We start from the raw sequence: 18,887 nt of genomic DNA, 5'->3' as shown, positions 1-18,887 counted from the left end.
CTACTGGGGTGCCTCAGGGCTCATTTCTTGGACCACTTCTCTTCTCTGTCTACATGGCATCATTAGGTTTTGTCATTCAGAAACATGGCTTTTCATAACACTGCTTTGCTGATGACACTCAACTCTACCTCTCATTCCATCCTGATGATCCGACGGTAGCTATTCGCATCTCAGCTTGTCTAAACAGACATTTCTTGCTGGATGATGGACCATCACCCTCAACTCAACCTTGCCAAGACAGAACTGCTTGTGATTCCAGCAAACCCATCGTTTCATCACAATTTCACCATCAAGTTAGGCACATCAACCATAACTCCTTCAAAAACAGCTAGAAGCCTTGGAGTTATGATTGATGATCAGCTGACTTTCTCAGACCACATTGCTAAAACTGTCCGATCCTGCAGATTTGCTTTATTCAACATCAAGAAGATCAAGCCCTTTCTTTCGAAACATGCTGCACAACTCCTTGTTCAAGCTCTTGTTCTGCCCAGGCTGGACTATTGCAATGCCCTCTTGGCAGGTCTTCTAGCCAGTTTTATCAAACCTTTACAATTAATTCAGAACGCGGCAGCAAGATACATTTTTAATGAGCCAAAAAGAATACACGTCACACCTCTGTTTATCAATTTGCACTGGCTTCCAATAGCTGCTCGCATAAAATTCAAGGCATTAATGTTTGCCTACAAAAACTACCACTGGCTCTGCCCCCATTACCTAAATTTGTTACTTCAGACTTATGTGCCCTCTAGAAGCTTGCGTTCGGCAAGTGAACGTCGCTTGATTGTGCCATCCCAAAGAAGCACAAAGTCATTTTTACAGACTTTTAAATTAAATGTTCCCTCCTGGTGGAATGACCTCCCCAACTCAATCCGAGCAGCTGAGTCCTTAGCCATCTTTGGGGAAGTCATGGCCTAATGGTTAGAGAGTCGGACTCCCAATCGAAAGGTTGTGAGTTCGAGTCCTGGGCCGGCAGGAATTGTGGGTGGGGGGAGTGCATGTACAGTTCTCTCTCCACCTTCAATACCACGACTTAGGTGCCCTTGAGCAAGGCATCGAACCCCCAACTGCTCCCCGGGCGCCGCAGCATAAATGGCTGCCCACTGCTCCGGGTGTGTGCTCACAGTGTGTGTGTGTGTGTGTTCACTGCTCTGTGTGTGTGCATTTCGGATGGGTTAAATGCAGAGCACAAATTCTGAGTATGGGTCACCATACTTGGCTGAATGTCACTTCACTTTCACTTTCACTTCAAGAATCGGCTTAAAACACATCTCTTCCATCTTTATTTGACCCTCTAACTTTAACACTCACTATTCTAATTCTATTTAAAAAAAAATCTTACTACTATTCTAATCTTTTTGTATTCTATTTTATTTTCATTTATTATGCAACTGTATGTGTGTGTGTGTGTGTGTGTGTGTGTGTGTGTGTGTGTGTGTAAAGACCTCTAACACTAGCTTGCTCTATTCTTTTGTTTTTTATTCTATCTGTTTTCTTTTTATTTCTTATATTATTTAAAATCCCATGCTAAGTGTACTGTGTTAACCTAACTGAGACCTGTTATAGCACTTATTGTTATAGCACTTACTTATTGTAAGTCGCTTTGGATAAAAGCGTCTGCTAAATGAATATATATATATATATATGTGTTCATGTTTCGCGTGTAAAAAACATGAAGTGAACAATGAAGTCCTTCCTTCAGAAATATGTAACGAGTTCTGATTGTGCCAGCAGTTCCTGTGTTGTGACACCAGCTTAGCACACTCTGCCATCCTGGAAACGCGATTGGGCTAGTTTTGAGAAGCAAGTGGGCAGGATTTGTTTGGAAAAAACGCACGTGCTGAAGATGTACTTATAAACACAGGAGCTTTTTTTATTGACGAGATGCACATGAAAATCGCATTAGATTTTTTTGCACAGCCCTAACATCTAGTTAACAAAGCTAAACAGCGTTGCCCTTTGTGTAATATGTTACAGAAACTGTTAAACGCACCAACTTAAATAATAAAAAACACTTACCGGTTGTGGTCCATAAACAATGCCTTCTCCAGACAAAGAGGGAACTGCTCCAGAATAATCTTTGTGCGAATATGCACAGTAGATGATGATAACTTCAAACCTTTTGCTATTTTTCTCTGAGAAACTCCTTACTGATATTGTTCCATGTAGCTCTCTTGAAATACAAAATGAGCCAATATTTAGCATGACATTTCAAAATGTCTCACTTTCAACATTTGATATGTTATCTATATTCTATTGTGAATAAAATTTTCATTTGTAAATTATTCCATTCCTTTTTTACTCACAATTTGTACAGTGTCCCAACTTTTGGAATCGGGCTTGTACTTCCGCCCTGCAAAGAATTCCCAAATTTTCTGAACTGTCCGCAGATGAAGCATCCACTCCTCTGAGGGGAACTTGCTTCATGACAAAATATCTGCTCTAAAGATCAGTATGCCCAAAACGTGTGCTGCTCTCATTCCAAGAGGCACTCTACTAGTACAAGGAGCCGCTTCGAGGACAGTCCCACCTGGCAATTTATGTAGGAAACCACTGACATGCTGTCCATGACATGATGTCCAAGACATGAAGTCCCCTGAGGTCTGGTAGGAAGGTTTGACAGGCCTGCCATACTGCCAATATTTTGAGGCAGTTGATGCTTTCCGCTCTCAAACAGTGGTCCAATTTTGGTTTCCCTTCACACAGAGCTCCCCAACCTGTGTTGGAAGCATCTGTTTAAATCACTTCTGGTAGACCATTCCCAGGGGATCTCCCTGTTCCATCCATTGAGTGTTCATCCAGGGGGTCAGGGCCATTACACAGGCCTGATTTACCCTGATAATCAAGCGTCCATGACACCAAGCGTGGGATGAAACCCAAGGCATAGCATTTTATGAAACCTCTTTAGTGGGTAAGAGGCACTAACCTTGAAGGAGGCAGCAAGTCACCGTATGTTCAGGGCACGCTCTGTTGTGTCCTTCGCTTTGATTTGAGCCGAGTCGAATACTGTTCCCAGGAACAAAACTCACTAACTGGGAAAGTGTGTTTTTGCCAAAGTTCACCCTGAGCCACAGGTATTCCAAATGGCTGAGGAGGAGGGCTTTGTGAGATAGTGACCAGAATGGGGGCCAGAATAAGCCAATTGTGGAGGTAGTTGAGAAAATGGATATGCCTTTCTCAGAGGGGAAAGAGCCACATCCATGCACTTCGTAAAAGTGTGTGGAGCCAGAGACAGCCAGAAGGGAAGGACTGTATATTGATAAGCCTCTCGAAGGTAAATCTCAAGAATAGCCTGTTATGGGGGAGATATCTATATAGGAAAGTCGGTATCTTTCAGTTCCAGAAAAAAATACCAGTTCTCTGGGCAGATCTGCGAGAGGATTTTCAATGTAATCATCCTCAATGGCCATCTCATAAGGTCGTGATTCAGACATCTGGGATCGAGGATAGGCCAGAGGCCTCCATACTTTTTGGGGACAAGGAAGTAACAGCTGTAGAAGTCTGACTTGCTCTAGGTTGGAAGAACCACCTCTATGACTCTCTTTTTTTGTGAATTCCTCACTTGGACATGCAGGACATGTGCGTCTTCGCTCTGAACCAAAGTTGCGAATTAGAGTGTATAACCTCGCTTTATTATCCCCAGAGCCCATTCTGATACTCTGGGGATGGCCTGCCACACCTCGGCCCTGGAGGATTGCTGTTTGGGTGTTTGAACTGGCCCAGAGTTTTCAGCAAACACATTGCCAGCTGCACCCAGAACTGGACGGGGTTATTGGCGGCTTATGAGAGGCAGTTTTAGGGGTGGTCCAGCTGCAGTGAGATCTGGTGAGCTCGTCGTGGACCTCTGGAAAAAAGGAGAGGATCGCTGATGAGGGACTTGACGTTGCCCCGGCAGGAACCACTTGTCAATGGCTTTCAGGAGGACATGGAATAATTCAGCATCCATCCCAGGTTTAATGTCGCTGGGTTCGGACAGCAGCAGGGGGGTGGTTTCAGTATTTGAGCTGACAGCTCCTCCGCGTCTGAGACTGTTAATGACAGGCTGTCATCCAGCAGCTCCTCATCACTCCCACTGAACTAGACCAGATCACTCATTCTGGCAGAAGGACAATGGTCAGACCGGGTGAAGAGAAAGAGGGAAGCCTCTTTGTGTGGAGAGAATGAGATACGTGGGACCTGAGCCGACTTAAGCACCTAACAAAAAAGATGGGTTTTGAAAAAACTGTGATTTACTGTTGTGGACACCAGTTGCTTTTTTGCTAAATATTTCCTATTTAAGTCTCCGTGCCATTCAGGCCCTCTGCAGTCTGGTCCTCTAACATCAGGCCCTTTCCAGTCTGGCCCTTCAACATCAGGCTACACATCTTCAGAGGGGAATAAGAAGAAACAATGCTCACTGTTAGTTAGCTACACTGCATTATTATGCTGTTGGAAATTTATGGAGGTGGAGGGTGATGGCGAAACATGATGGCCTGATGGGTGGGTGATGGAAGCACACATGACTCTTTTGTGTGGGCCACCTCTGCAGTTTGCCAGGTAGCTGAAGAGGGTGCATGGCTTTGGTGATAGCTGGCTGCTGGGAGACAGTGGATATCTTCTTCGTCCAAACCTCCTCTTACACGTGCAGCATCCAGCCACTATTGCAGTTTAAACTATTTGTTTAATTTGACATACTGTAACGTCTGTTAAATATTTGGTTTATTTGCCAATATGCATTAAATCAACACGTAAACTCTCTCTCTCTCTCTCTCTCTCTCTCTCTATCTCTTTCTCTCTCTCTATTGTGAGCCGTGTCCCGGGCACCTATCAGCGTCGCCCTGGCAACGAGGGAGTTTCACCGGCACGCAATCACAGCGGGCTGATCGGTCCCAGCTGAAGCGACTCAGAAGAGGACCATAAATGTTGAGCCTTGAGGGTGACAGAGGGAGAGAGGATCTCCAGGCGACAGAAACTAATGTTGTGTCTCTTATTCCTCCAGAAAGCTGCGGATCGACCAGCCTGCCACCCGAGCTCCGGACACCAAGTCCCATTGCACTCAGCCGGCCGGCAAACAGGATCACGTGGCACCGAGGACGAGCACCGGACACCACTACCACCGTCACAGTTTGAAGCACCTGTCAATAAATACACCCTCCGGGGCTTCACTTTTGCACTAAAACCCTGTCGTGTGATTCTTCAGCCCGTGACACTGGTGGAGAATGCGGGCAGATTGCTGAAGGATCACCGACCCACATGATTTTACTGGCTCACCAAATTGTCTTTTTTTTCCCCTCTGATTTTTCGTCAGGCAGTGACTCCCTCCCCAGCTATGGAAGAGCTTCTCAAACACCTGACGGAAATAAGCATTCGACAGCAGCAGATTGTTGAGCACATGGCCGCTCGGCAAGGAGAAACGGAGCGTGAAGTCGCCGCTTCCCGCACTCAAGCCACCCAGCTCCTGCCGAAGATGACCGTCCACGACGACGTGGAATATTATCTGGGCATGTTTGAGGCTATCGCGGCTCGAGAGGACTGGCCCCGCGAAGAGTGGGCGCGGATACTGGCACCGTTGCTAACCGGGGAACCCCAGCAGGCCTACTTTTCCCCTTCGGCAGGCGGCCGGAATGAGGAATCCGCACACCGTGGGAGAGCTCGTCGTGTCCGTTGAGCTAGCGGAAATGATGATGCGTCGAGAGGCTGGGGAGCAAGCGCCGCCATTTCCCCGGAAGGTGTACCAGGAGCGACGCACGCCAGAGGGCACCCAGCGCACAGCCAGCAGGTCGGCGGTTCCCAGCATGCAGGACGAGCCAATGCCAACGGAACCACCACCCTCTCCCAATCGCGCCTGGCTGGCAGGCTGTGCCATCCATTCCGAGCCACCACGAGAGGTGCCCCAGACCGAGGTTTTCATTAACGGCCGTCCCTATACAGCCCTACTGGACTCTGGAAGAAGGGGAACCGCCAGAAGAGGAAGAACTTCAGCCGAGGTCCCCGATGGCGCCCTGTCCTCCTGGCTTCGGACAGCGCCCGAGATGGTGAGTCCCCCCCCCCCAAAGTTCTAACATTTTCTATGATGTGTTCCAGCTGGTTCGGGGCGGGGGAAATTTTATGAAGGAGCAGCTTGGGGACGATCGACTGAAGCACTGTTGGAAGCAGGTGAGAGTGGTTGAGGGGAAAGAGGTCCAACCACCACCACATCCAACCCCACACTTCGTGGGGAGATACTGACCGACCAGGGCACCCCCTTCATGTCCCGGACGATGGCTGACCTCTGCCACCTCCTGAAGGTAAAACAGCTACGGACCACCGTTTACCACCCTCAGACCGATGGGCTAGTCGAAAGGTTTAACCAAACATTAAAGCAGATGCTCCACCACGTGGCTGTGGACGACCGACGGGATTGGGATCAAATGTTGCCGTACGTCCTCTTCGGCATCCGGGAAGTCCCCCAGGCCTCCACAGGATTCACCCCGTTCGAGCTTCTGTTTGAGCGGCAGCCCCGTGGCCTGCTCGATGTCGCCAAAGAGGCCTGGGAGCAGCAACCAACAGCCCATCGGTCCACGATCGAGCACGTGAGGGAGATGAGGGAAAGGATCGACCGCGTCATGCCCCGCGTCTGGGAACACCTGGCGGCTGCCCAAGAGGCTCAATGTCGACGATACGACCGGGCGGCCCAACCACGGGAATTCCAGCCAGGTGATTACGTCCTAGACCTCGTCCCAACAGCAGCATGTAAATTCCTCGCCAAATGGCAATGCCCGTACATCATCGCGGAGAAAGTGGGGCCCGTGACTTACAGAGTACGCCAGCCGGGGCGCCGAAAGGAAAGCCAACTGTACCACATCAATCTCCTGAAACGCTGGGAGGGGACGAGGACTCATGACCCGCCTACTGCAGCATGACGTGCGCACACCGCCAGGGACCATTGTACGTCAGCGGCCCTACCCAATCCCGGAGGCCCGTCGACACACAGTCGAAGGGGAGGTACGAGAGATGCTAAAGCTAGGGATCATTGAGCCCTCCCGCAGTCCCTGGTCCAGTTCCATCGTCCTGCCGAGGACCATCTGGAGCGGCCCCGGAGGGTGATTCTTGAGCTGCGGCGGGCAGGGCTCACCGCCAACCCCAAGAAATGCCACCTTGCCCTACCTGAAGCGAAATACCTCGGTTTCCAGGTGGGCCGGGGCCTGTTCCGTCCACAAGAGGGAAAAGTGGCAGCCATCCTCTCGGCCCGAGGCCCTCCTCCAAGAAACAGGTATGGGCCTTTTTGGGGTTGGCTGGGTATTACAGGTGTTTTATACCTAACTTCTCCTCCCTAGCGACAGCCCTGACAGACCTCACTAAGAAGGGACAGCCGGAGAAGGTGAAGTGGGGAACCCAGGAAGAAGAAGCGTTCAGGGGGATAAAGGCGGCACTAACGTCTGAGCCGTGCCTGCGCACTCCCAACTTTAACTGTCCCTTCTTATTACAGACGGACGCATCCGACACCGGGTTGGGAGCCGTACTATCCCAAGTACAAGACGGCGAGGAGCACCGAAAGCTGTCCACAACAGAACAACGGTACGCGGCAGTGGAGAAGGAGGCGCTGGCCGTCAAGTGGGCAGTCCTGGAGCTGAAATATTACTTACTGGGACGGAAATTCACCCCCGTAACCGACCACGCCCCGTTACAGTGGATGGCCCGGGCTAAGGACACCAATGCCCGGGTGACACGGTGGTTTCTGGCACTCCAGGACTTCCACTTTGATGTGCGACATCGAGCTGGAACCGCCAACGCCAATGCGGATGGACTCTCCCGCCTGTGGATAGCTTTCGCAGGTCTGTCAGGTACTCATCCTCCCCCAGCCCCCCCCTCGCCCGAGGAACCAGGACGACGCTTAGGGGGGGGGGGGGGGGTGAGCCGTGTCCCGGGCACCTATCAGCGTCGCCCTGGCAAAGAGGGAGTTTCACCGGCACGCAATCACAGCGGGCTGATCGGTCCCAGCTGAAGCGACTCAGAAGAGGACCATAAATGCTGCGCCTTGAGGGTGACAGAGGGAGAGAGGATCTCCAGGCGACAGAAACTAATGTTGTGTCTCTTATTCCTCCAGAAAGCTGCGGATCGACCAGCCCGCCACCCGAGCACCGGACACCAAGTCCCATTGCACTCAGCCGGCCGGCAAACAGGATCACGTGGCACCGAGGACGAGCACCGGACACCACTACCACCGTCACAGTTTGAAGCACCTGTCAATAAATACACCCTCCGGGGCTTCACTTTTGCACTATAACCCTGTCATGTGATTCTTCAGCCCGTGACACTATCTATATGTACATTCACACACAAACACGTTTGTAAAGAAAATTCTATATTCTAACTCTGTAAAAACAACAAAATCACTCACTTATTTATACATTTTTGTCACTTTATTTGGGTATATTAATTTACTATAAAAGTACTGTGATTGAATGTTAACATTTAATATAAGTGAAAACCTCTAACACACTGTTTTATCAATATTGTTATATGAGAAATATGTCTTTTTGAATGTTTTTACAAAGATAACTAACTTGACAAACTCACTGTTTCTTCGCACAAACGAAACGATGGCTGCGTTCCAATCGGCATGATTAATGCTTTCAGAGGGCACTTTGAAGGGAGTATAATTGCGAGGGCCATGCTGCTATATAGTTTCAAAGTGAATTTGTAATAATAATTTTAAAAAGGCGAATTAGGTAATAAACTTAAACCACAACTTTAAGTCTTTTAAATCACTCAAAGTGGATGGTAAAATCTTCGAAAGAAATAGGGCATAGGGTCAATAACTCTGAATAGAACACACCCCAGGTGCCGCGCAATCAATGTCGTAGACACAGCAAACTAATGACGAACTATGCCTCTAACCACAGGTGAAGTGCTCTCGTTCCAATGACACAAGTTTGCGATGCAGCTTGCGAATGTTCGTTTGAACTAAGGGTTCGGGAAACACAGAATCGTTGAACTACATTGGTAACGACGGAACTTGCGACCAAAGTCGGCTAACGATGCTTTTGGGAAACGTACCCCTGGATGCTAACTTGAAAGAATATTTAGGCTGAGTACCTATTTGTGTACATTCACAAGGGACTGAACTAGTGATGTGTCGTTCTTGAACGATGATGGCGAAATCACTTTGATAAAGAAGATAATTATTTTGTTTTTATTTTTCTATTTTTTTACAGTTGATTCTAATCTTCAAAAATGACCTTGTTGTATGATTTATGTCTTTTGAGTTCACCCTTCAGATTAGACTATAGAACTGTAGTGTTACTTGTTTAGGATTCAAAATGTTATTTGCTTTTAATTTATGTCATTGTCCTTTTTGAGCAATCTTCCTGTACATATATTATACCAAAATGTCAAGTTTGCCTAGAAAAAGCAATTATCATACCAGCAAACTCAAGTTTGGATTAAAAATTGACAAACTTGGCTATAAATGCTTTGTATTGTAGGCTTGTATTATTATATTATTATATAGCCTAGTGTTTATTTACTGATAGACAGTCAAAAAGACAAATTCATCAATATTTTATTTATAACGGGGCTTTATTTATTTATAAAATAATAACACACCACAGATCCTGAAGAAACAGTAACAAAAACACAGTGACAGAAATGTCAGAAATAACGTATGGGTCTGTCACGTGATTAAGGAACGACTCGACCCAAAAGACTCATGAGATGAACTAACCAATTCTCTTTCCAGCTCAGATTGCATTGGTTTAGCATATGGGTCTGTCACGTGATTAAGGAACGTCTCGACCCGAAGACTCATGAGATGAACTAATCAATTCTCTTTCCGGCTCGGACTGCATTGGTAGTGTATGGGTCTGTCACGTGATTAAGGAATGACTTGAACCCGAAGACTTTTCAGATAAGAGGTGAGGTGAGCTAATCACAATGTCAATGTCAATGTCACCTTTATTTATATAGCGCTTTAAACAAAATACATTGCGTCAAAGCAACTGAACAACATTCATTAGGAAAACAGTGTCAATAATGCAAAAATTATAGTTAAAAGCAGTTCATCATTGGATTCAGTTATGTCATCTCTGTTCAGTTAAATAGTGTCTGTGCATTTATTTGCAATCAAGTTAACGATATCGCTGTAGATGAAGTGGATTAAAAATTAACAAACATTAATCACAGACTGAAGACCCAGGTAAAAAATGAATTAATCTTTTCTGTATCTTATAGCATTTTAGTTTTGTATTGTTTGTAGTGTGATCAACGTTTGCATAAGTACTAGATGTGTTGGGGAAGTAACACGTAACATTTTAATTACATTTTGCTAAAATGAACGAAATGACTCAAAAAAAGCTTTGTTCATTTTGCTGAATGAGACTCAAAAGTCTGAGTCAGTAAAATTATCTGAACTTCCCATCACTAAGTGGAACACGTAGGTTGCGGGAGTGGACGGGCCTGGTCATACGTTCAGTGGGAGCCGGCGGGTGCGGGTTTAAAAAAAACAGTCCCACGCAGGTCTCTAATTACCAGGCATGTATTACTATTTTAAGTACAGCCGTGTTTCTTACTTGTTACCATGTACATACACTTCTGGTAAGTACCCTGTGTTACTAGTCATTTGCTTGCATGTACAAGATATTTGCCATGTATGTATCAGGGAAGTACACATACTTTAAAATAAAGTGCTACCACACTATTTATAGGCTACTTTTATTTACATTGTGTTTGCACTCTATATGATGAAAGCATTTGTGACTTTGAAGAAATAGAGATGTAAGATGCATGATTGTGATTAATTTTACTAGTACAAATGTTGTAATAGTACAAAAAAGATGTTAGCCAATCAATGCAGTGGTCATATACACTAGCCATGACAAAGAATTGAGAGAGAATCGCCCATTTAAATAGAGTGATCAAATAAAATTTTCATCAAATATTATTATTATTATTTATTTATTTATTTTTACGTATTAAAATTCTGACACAAGTGCACCTTTGGAAACATTGTAAAGTAAAATAAAATAAATTATCATCCTTACACTCGATTCATTGAGTTGACTTCATTGACTTCACAACCCTGGATTTGATGACCAAAGTTTTAGATAGTTATCTATAAAGCACATAGAACAGAACTACAGTTAAAGCATTTATTTCATTCAGTAAATTGCCAGCCTATGACCTCTACAGTAACTGCTTTGCCAGGAGTCCATCAATCTTTTTGAGTTATGATATAGAATTATTATATAGAAATCAAAAAAGTAAGACCAGCAATGCTCCATTGACTTTTTGACTTTTACATAGATTAGTGATGGTTGCATTGTTCACTTATTTCCATAATCTGAAAGAATGCTTGAAGGATTCTACAGTTATTTTACAATTATAATTTAAAATACAGTTATTTTACAATTATAATTTAAAATACAGTTATTTTACATTATAAATTAATGATTTTTCATTATGAAATGTGCCGAATCGTGAGACGTGCAGATCCATGTGCGAGCTTTTATTACACAGAGATATGGTCATAACAGGCATGGGTCAAACACTGGCAAAAAGGTATATAGAGAGCAAGATAAAAAATATTCCTAGGGCAAGCGTGGGTTTTCGTTGAACGAACAATATCCAGAGGGCTAAGCAAGAGGGGTAATCAAGAATCCAGAGCAAAGGGTCAAAACACAAGTAATAGGGCAAGGCAAGAAAAAGACTAAAGACTATAAAAACTAGAAACTAAGATAAGACTATGAAAACTAGAACCTGAAACAAGACTATGAAAACTATAAACAAAAACAAGACTGTGAAAACAGACACGAAATGGCTTGGTGAATAAACAGACGTTCAATGACTGGATCATGACAAAATGCAGTGTACAGTTTTCTTACGAGAGCTCTCTCGTACTGCGTCTTAGCTAAGACGCTACGGGAAAAGTCTCTTTTCACGATACACTGAAGCAAATATTATCCTTAATTTTGAATTATTGTAAAGCGCATTTGCAGCAGCACACAGCCATAGGCGAGACGGCTCGCTCGCTCATTGGCTGCTCTGCGGCAACTGCACAAGCCTATCGAGCGCAGGCTGATGCAACATCAGACCAATGAGGGCGCTCGCGCCCTCCATGCCACTTCCCGCCGAAGCGGGTGTGGCCTAGCCCTATAAAGGGAGCTCGAAAAGGCTGACTCACCTGATTTTTCATCTCTTCAGCGAAGCTCACGCATTGTTGGATCACAAGAGGAAGCAAGCGTCGTCAGATAGCATCTTAGTGGGACGAGCCATTCCTGAAGCCGCTGGCCTACGCCGCCTTCCACTGCCGTTCCTGCTGCGCGTTCCGGCGCCTATATCCTTTTTGTATCCTCGTGTGTGTTCGCCCTGCGACACACACTCAGAAAAGAGCTGCGTCTTTTTAAAGATGCCCTCGTGCGGCTCTTGCAGAGCCCCGCTCAGCGAAGGAGACCGTCAAGTCATCTGTGCCTCCTGCCTGGGTGAGGATCATGCAGCGCTCGCGCTCGCTGACGGCGACTGCCCTCACTGCGAGCTACTGCCAATGGTGACTCTGAGGACTCGCTTGGCATTCTTCTCCGAGCCTGCATTCCCCGCTGCGCCGCAGCGCCGTAAAAAGCGCCGCTCCCAGCGAATTCCGGAACCGTCTCCAGCTCAACCGAGCTCGCCGGTTCTCCCTGCTTCACCGGCCTCCCCTGCATCACTTCCCGATGGTCAGCGCCCGCTGTCTGCTGCCACGTCTTCCGAGGAAGTGGATCTCAGGGCCGCGTCGGGGGAAGAGGACACATGCTCTCTGCTAGCTTCGGGCAGTGAAGGTTGGACGAGCTCCGGGGATCTCGCCCCTTCTGCTCAGAAGCCCAGCAGACAGGCTGATATCGAGAAGGAGCTGATGCGAGTGCTCATGCAGGCCGCGACGAGCCTCGGCCTCGAGTGGTCTGCACCAGCGCCCCCCTCTCGTTCCCGGCTGGATGGTAGCTTTCTTCCGGATGAGCGTACTTCTCCTAGCTCAAAGCCCGCCCCGTTTCTTCCTGAGCTTCATGAAGAGGTGGCGAAAGCTTGGAACGCTCCATACTCAGCGCGAACTCATTCGTCTGTTTCGCCAGCATTCTCCGCACTGGATGATGCTAAAAACAGAGGCTACCAGTCACTTCCGCCGGTGGAACAGGCGATAGTGACGCACCTTTGCCCGCCCTCTGCTGGACGGCGGACGAAAGCGGTGTTGCCATCGAAAGCCTGCCACATGACGTCATCTCTGCTCGAGCGGATCTTTTCTGCTGCTGGGCAGGCTGCGTCTGCGTTACACACCATGGCCACGCTGCAGATTTTCCAGGGTGATCTCCTCCGTAAGCTGGATGAGATGGGACCTGAAACTATCTGTCTAGCGGATTTGAGGAGTGCTTCGGATCTCTCTCTCCGCGCTACTAAGTCCGCTGCACAGGCCATGGGATGAGTTATGGCTTCCGCTACTGTGGCTGAGAGGCATCTATGGCTGACGCTATCAGACATGGCAGAGATACTCCCGCAGGCCTCTTCGGATCGTCTGTCAACGAGTTTGTTGAGAGATTCGTTCGAGGACCAGAAAGCGTTGCAAGCTTTCAAGCACTTCCTCCCGAAGCGCTCCGGTTCTGCAGCGAGTCGTGCTAGACCGGCCCCGCAAAGCTCTCAGCCACGCCCCCCGCCTCCTGCTGCTTCATCGCAACAGCGTCAGCAACGCAGCTCGAGACCCCGTCGCTCTATAGGCTTTGATTCAAGCTCCAATAAGGTGCCTCTTATGGTTTCAGTGTTTAAAGAGCCCATGATGCCTGTGAAAAGCCTTGTCACCCCATAGCACTATAATTACAGCCACAAAGTAAGACAACAAGACACAGCCTGATTATCAGCTACATTTTGTGCAATTATTTTCTCACTTAAGAGCAACACTAAACCTCTGCTGTCACCTCTCTATCCACACTCTTCTAAAAAGTGCTACAAAATGCTTTGTTAAAAGTCATGGTGTCATATTTTGATGGCATCTCATCTGGCTTTTTCACAGACATAACATTTGCTTCTCTTTTCTGTAATCCCCACTGTTGCCGCCAAATTCAACATTGAAGAATTAATTGCTGGAACACACAAAACCACTAATAGCATGGGAAAACTACCAAAGACTATTACAACATCAAGATGTTATGGTAATGCTTTTCTATCTATTTTGTCACAGAGAACACAGAGCAAGCCTGCAACTGGCAAAACCCACAAGAACAATCTTCTACTAAATTCAACAAAGCATGTAGGGGGAACGTTAGTCCTGCAGCCACTTATCGGATGTGTGAGGCTGAGTGAAAACAGGTCATAGGGGGAGCAAATCGTCAGGGATTCAGAGTATGATCATAAAATAAAATAGATAAAAAAATATGCCCTGAGAGTGCAATCATGCTCCAAGGCTTTTTTCACAATCAATGTGATGTGTGCAACCATGGGAGTCACAGAGAGCATTGCACCAATCCAAGGCAGGCTCAACAGCCACTGTGATGTGAGATTTAGGTCAGGCAGTCAAAAGACAAGAAAGAAAGTAGTGCATGCATTGAGAGTGTGTATCTACACATGGGGTTGATGTCATACTGTGAAATGTCACTTACTTATTCACTCCCTGATTTCCCTAATGCATTAGAGCTGAATTAATCAGGTGAAATATATACCACTTACATTTCCCTGTATATTCCTGGCTTTAAATTTAAGAGAAAAAGCAAACAAATTTCAAATAGCATGGCAGCAACCTGCTTATGTATCCTGTCAGTGTGACTTCTTCATTTTACGCAAATGATGGTGAAAATACCTCAACTTCTGGGAAAGTGTAAACTGTCTCAACATGTGAGCCAGCAATATATGTACAAAACTCTAATTCAGACATCATGACAACACGTCCAACAGATTCTGTTTCTCCTTAAGCTTCATTTACAAATGGCACATATAGAATCTTGTAGAATTTCAAACTTTTGAATCTGTGGTACTATTATGAAGTATCAGCACAAAACCTGAACATGTGATTACCAGGATGTTCATTTTGAAATGAAAGTCAGCAAAATAAATAAATAAAAACATACATAAACTATGCTCTATACTTAAATTTACAGAGTTTATTAGAACTATTTTTTTTCATATAATATAAATTCCACAGCTAATGGGCAATACACAATGTTATTAACAATAAGTTTAAATTCACAAAGATTTTCATTTTGCTCCAGCCGAGCAAAATTTAATAGGAGTCAAAAATAAAAGTAACTGCTGGCAGGTTAATAGTTTCTACTTAATCTGTTATGCTTAATTACCCATGACGATGTCTGTTGTTTTTCCAAATGCACTCCCTTTCCTTCCATATCGATTATTCTCTGCTGCTTCTTTATCACTTTAACATGAATCACAAAAATGATGCTTTGAAGAGAGTGATTACATACTACATAAGGTAAACAAAGACATATGGTTGCTGCAATCAATACAAACAGTGCCAACTGGCAGATACTTCCTCTAAAGTGTTAGGGTTTTGGACACAGAAATTGATTTTCTGATACACATACTGTAGTGCAATAAAAATCCAGGTGTTGGCTTGTATAGCTTGTTGTTTTAAAGACCCTTAAATAAATAATCATTAAGAAATAAGTTACATTTACATTTTCCTGTGTCACTTGCGCAGTATAGTAACAGAGCTTTCTCCCTCTTCCAACCCAAACATTGTTTCCCATCCCTTTCTGCTTTTTCCCCAGTTACCTTCCCCCCAGTTTCCAAACACTCACCAGCCCAGAGGCGAAGAAAACAGCCAACAGAGCCAGGCAGGCACCCATCACAATGAGGAGCAGAAAAACAATAAGTGGATGCTGCTGGCTCATACGATAGTATGAATCATACAGCCAGTCTGGGGACCTCTGTCTCTGGCCACGCACACCTCCTCCTCCTGTTACATCTCCTCCTGTCCGGGAGCCCCTCTCCAGCAAGTATCTCCTCTTACGCATGGCCTCCCTCCACATGGAGCTGCCGTTGTGTTCCTCTCTGTTGGGCGGTGGCTGGGGTTTGTGAGGGTCACGCTCCTCTTCACACAGGTCCTTCAAATGGAGCACTGATGCTCGGGCTGTGGTGTGCGGCCGGCACACCGGCAGGATGGCTTCCACTGTGGTGCGCAGCATTGCTCAGGCAACATATTGAACTGCAGACTGTCAGAGTGAGAGTGAAAGGAAGCAGTGTATGTGTGTGAGTATGTATGTGCAAGGGAGAGAGAGAGAGAGAGAGAAAGGGGGGAGAGGGAGGGTCTGGATTGAGGCAAGCAGCAAGGGAGAAAGCAAATGTGAGAGAGAAAGACAGAGAGAAAGGCCAGACAGAAAGGGATGTAGGGGTGGAAAGCGTTTCCTGTCAAGATGATGCGCCAGGTTTTGTTGGTTCATCAAAAAAATTGCCATCATATACTGATCCTTAAGATGTTTCAGCCTTGCATTATTTTCTTTCCTCTGTAAGAGGTTGAAACTTTCATTTTCCAGTTTTGTAGTTTATACCACCATTCTCAACAGAACACTATATTAGTATCACAAACATCAACATCTGTCCTTCCCTTGTGCTGGAGCTTTCAAATCTAATTTTTGCTGTTGTGTTTGTCATGGTCACGTAGCACACACATTGGCAATGTCAAACCTTAAACATTATGTGTAAAGATACATTTTGGGGGGATTTTAATTGAACAAAACCACACTGAGATTTATAGTTCATGCGTTCTCATGGGACCTAATTAATTTCTTATGGTGAAGGATTCATTTTGAGATGTAAATGGCAATGGGCAGTACTTCTTTGATTTGTAGGCAGGAAACATGTACACATTTAAAAACAACACAGTATACAGTATTATTATAAAGCAAGCTGCCATGCACACAGTAGATGTGCATCAAATAAGACAAAGAGCAAGTGGTCCATTAGGACAATGACACAGCAAACTGTGGCTACGTATAGTCTTGCAGGAGCTGGAATAAAAAAAATAAACAAATAAATACACTGAATATGAAAATTTGGGAGAGTAATTTTGTGCCAATTTGTTTTGATACCATGAGGCACAACTCACTCAATGGGTGCAGATTTCTGGAGGCAATGTAGATTTGCAAGTGAGAGGAGGTAGGAGGGTACAGAGCCAGTGGATGGTCTGTACACAAGCATCTATGACTTGAACTTGGGGTACCACCAGCCAGTGAAGCAACACAAAGAGAGATGTAATAAGTACTCTTGGGTTAGTTAAAGGACTTACCAACACCATTCTGGATCATTTGCAGAGATTTTCTTCCTGCATTCATTAAGGAATGAGCATACTGTAATCTAGTATATATAAGCTTCTATATAAACAGTCTGTTCAGATAGTAAAAGTCTGACTTTCTTGGGAGTGGTTGGAAAATCCTTGTGACTTAATAATAATGTATATATAGTGTGTACCCTGTTCAAAAGTTTACATACTGTAAGCTTGATTCCTAATACGGTGTTGTTACCTGGATGATCCACGGCTGTTTTGTGTTTTGTTCTGGTCACCAGAATAAAACTAACCACAGCTATGAGCTTTTTTACATTACAGGCTTAGATTAAACTCTCTTGTCTTTTCCATGCAGTACTTCCCCTTCTCCTTCCTCTGTACTACCTTCACCCCCATCTCCCTAGACAGCTTCTAGATTCAGCTTTCTTCCAAATGTCAGGATAGATTTCTTCCCTCACCCAGCTTCTTTGTTTGGTTGTTAAGGTGGCTGTCAGATACTGGTGAGCTTTGCAAAAATTACAAGAGAAATATACACAGTCAGTAACCATTTTTCTTCTTCAAAGACAACCTGTCATTTATAAATATAATCTAAAAAAAAAGGCTTAGTCTAAGGACTTACAAATGAACTCTGATGGGGACAAAAAAAAATATTTTTCAAATTATCAGCTTTCATGTCCACTGTTGAAGCACTGAAGCCCATAATCAGTTTAAGAGCTGGTAAATATAATGTCTTCATGAGCTGAAAATATGCTTTTTGTAGAAAAAATTCATTTGGAGAAAAATTAGAGTCAACATAGATATTTCCTAAATTGTTCAAATGCTGTCTTGTTCTGTAGATATATATAAATGGCTTAAAGCATGAAGCTGTATTTTAATTACCACTTTAATACAGTGGACCTGGGATACCATACTGACTGACTAACAAAACCAATTTTTTAAAAAATGCAGCAATGTCTTCTCACTTAGATGGCCTCTAAAGGAAGTAGATAGTCTCTTTGGATGGATGTTTCTGGATTCTTTTTTTAATGTATCCACCTTTTTCTACACCCAGTGATTATTTTCATGAAAATATGAAAAAGATTGCAATGGCGATGCACACGGCAGCCTCAGTGCTTGGCTCTCCAGTGTTTTTACAGTTTTTTTTAGTTTTTCCTGTTTTTTGTTTATTAAACACAATCAGTTTTACCAGGGACGAACTGCTGAACATTCGGCAGAACACACCACAGAATCTTCAGTCTCCCAAGATTTAAACTATTCAGACATTTTACTGAACGCTGTTGCCTAGCGTCCATCAGGTGAATCTTCGCTCTCTACTCAATGAAACAGACAAATTTCTTCTGCTTTCTAGGACTAACAAGAATTTTTCAAACTCTGCTGCTCTGTGTTTCACGGAAACCTGGCTGAATGACGCCATTGCAGACAGGGCACTCCATCTGCCTGGATTTCAGCTGTTTAGAGCAGATTGCAACGCAGAATCAACATGGTAATTGCACTGCGACGGGACATGTTTTTACATCAACAAAAGGTGGTGTACAGATGTAACAGTATTAAAGAAGATGTGCGCTGTCTGTGAATGTGCTGAAACCATTCTATTCACTGCGAGAGTTTTGCTCGTTCCGTGAGTTTTTACATTCCTCCGCAAGCACATGTGAAACTCAGCTTTACAAAAACTAGCTGATCA

The 18,887-nt window shown here is 45.0% G+C and overlaps 1 protein-coding gene across 2 annotated transcripts in view; it reads right to left on the bottom strand.

Moving 5' to 3' along the window:
- The window catches only part of adcy2a (adenylate cyclase 2a), a 178,219-nt gene extending 162,073 nt beyond the window's left edge, over nt 1–16,146 (bottom strand). For both annotated transcript variants that reach the window (XM_059567336.1, XM_059567337.1), the window contains exon 1: nt 15,723–16,146. In XM_059567336.1, the coding sequence (XP_059423319.1) occupies nt 15,723–16,109 (387 nt within the window). In that variant the 5' untranslated portion in view covers nt 16,110–16,146. The remainder of the gene's footprint in view (nt 1–15,722) is intronic.
- Nucleotides 16,147–18,887: the final 2,741 nt, after the last annotated feature.

Source organism: Carassius carassius, chromosome 15 (assembly GCF_963082965.1).
Source record: "Carassius carassius chromosome 15, fCarCar2.1, whole genome shotgun sequence".
Classification (NCBI taxonomy): Eukaryota; Metazoa; Chordata; class Actinopteri; order Cypriniformes; family Cyprinidae; genus Carassius; species Carassius carassius.
Note: the sequence above shows the minus strand (reverse complement) of the source record. Positions and strands in the feature narration are given on the sequence as shown.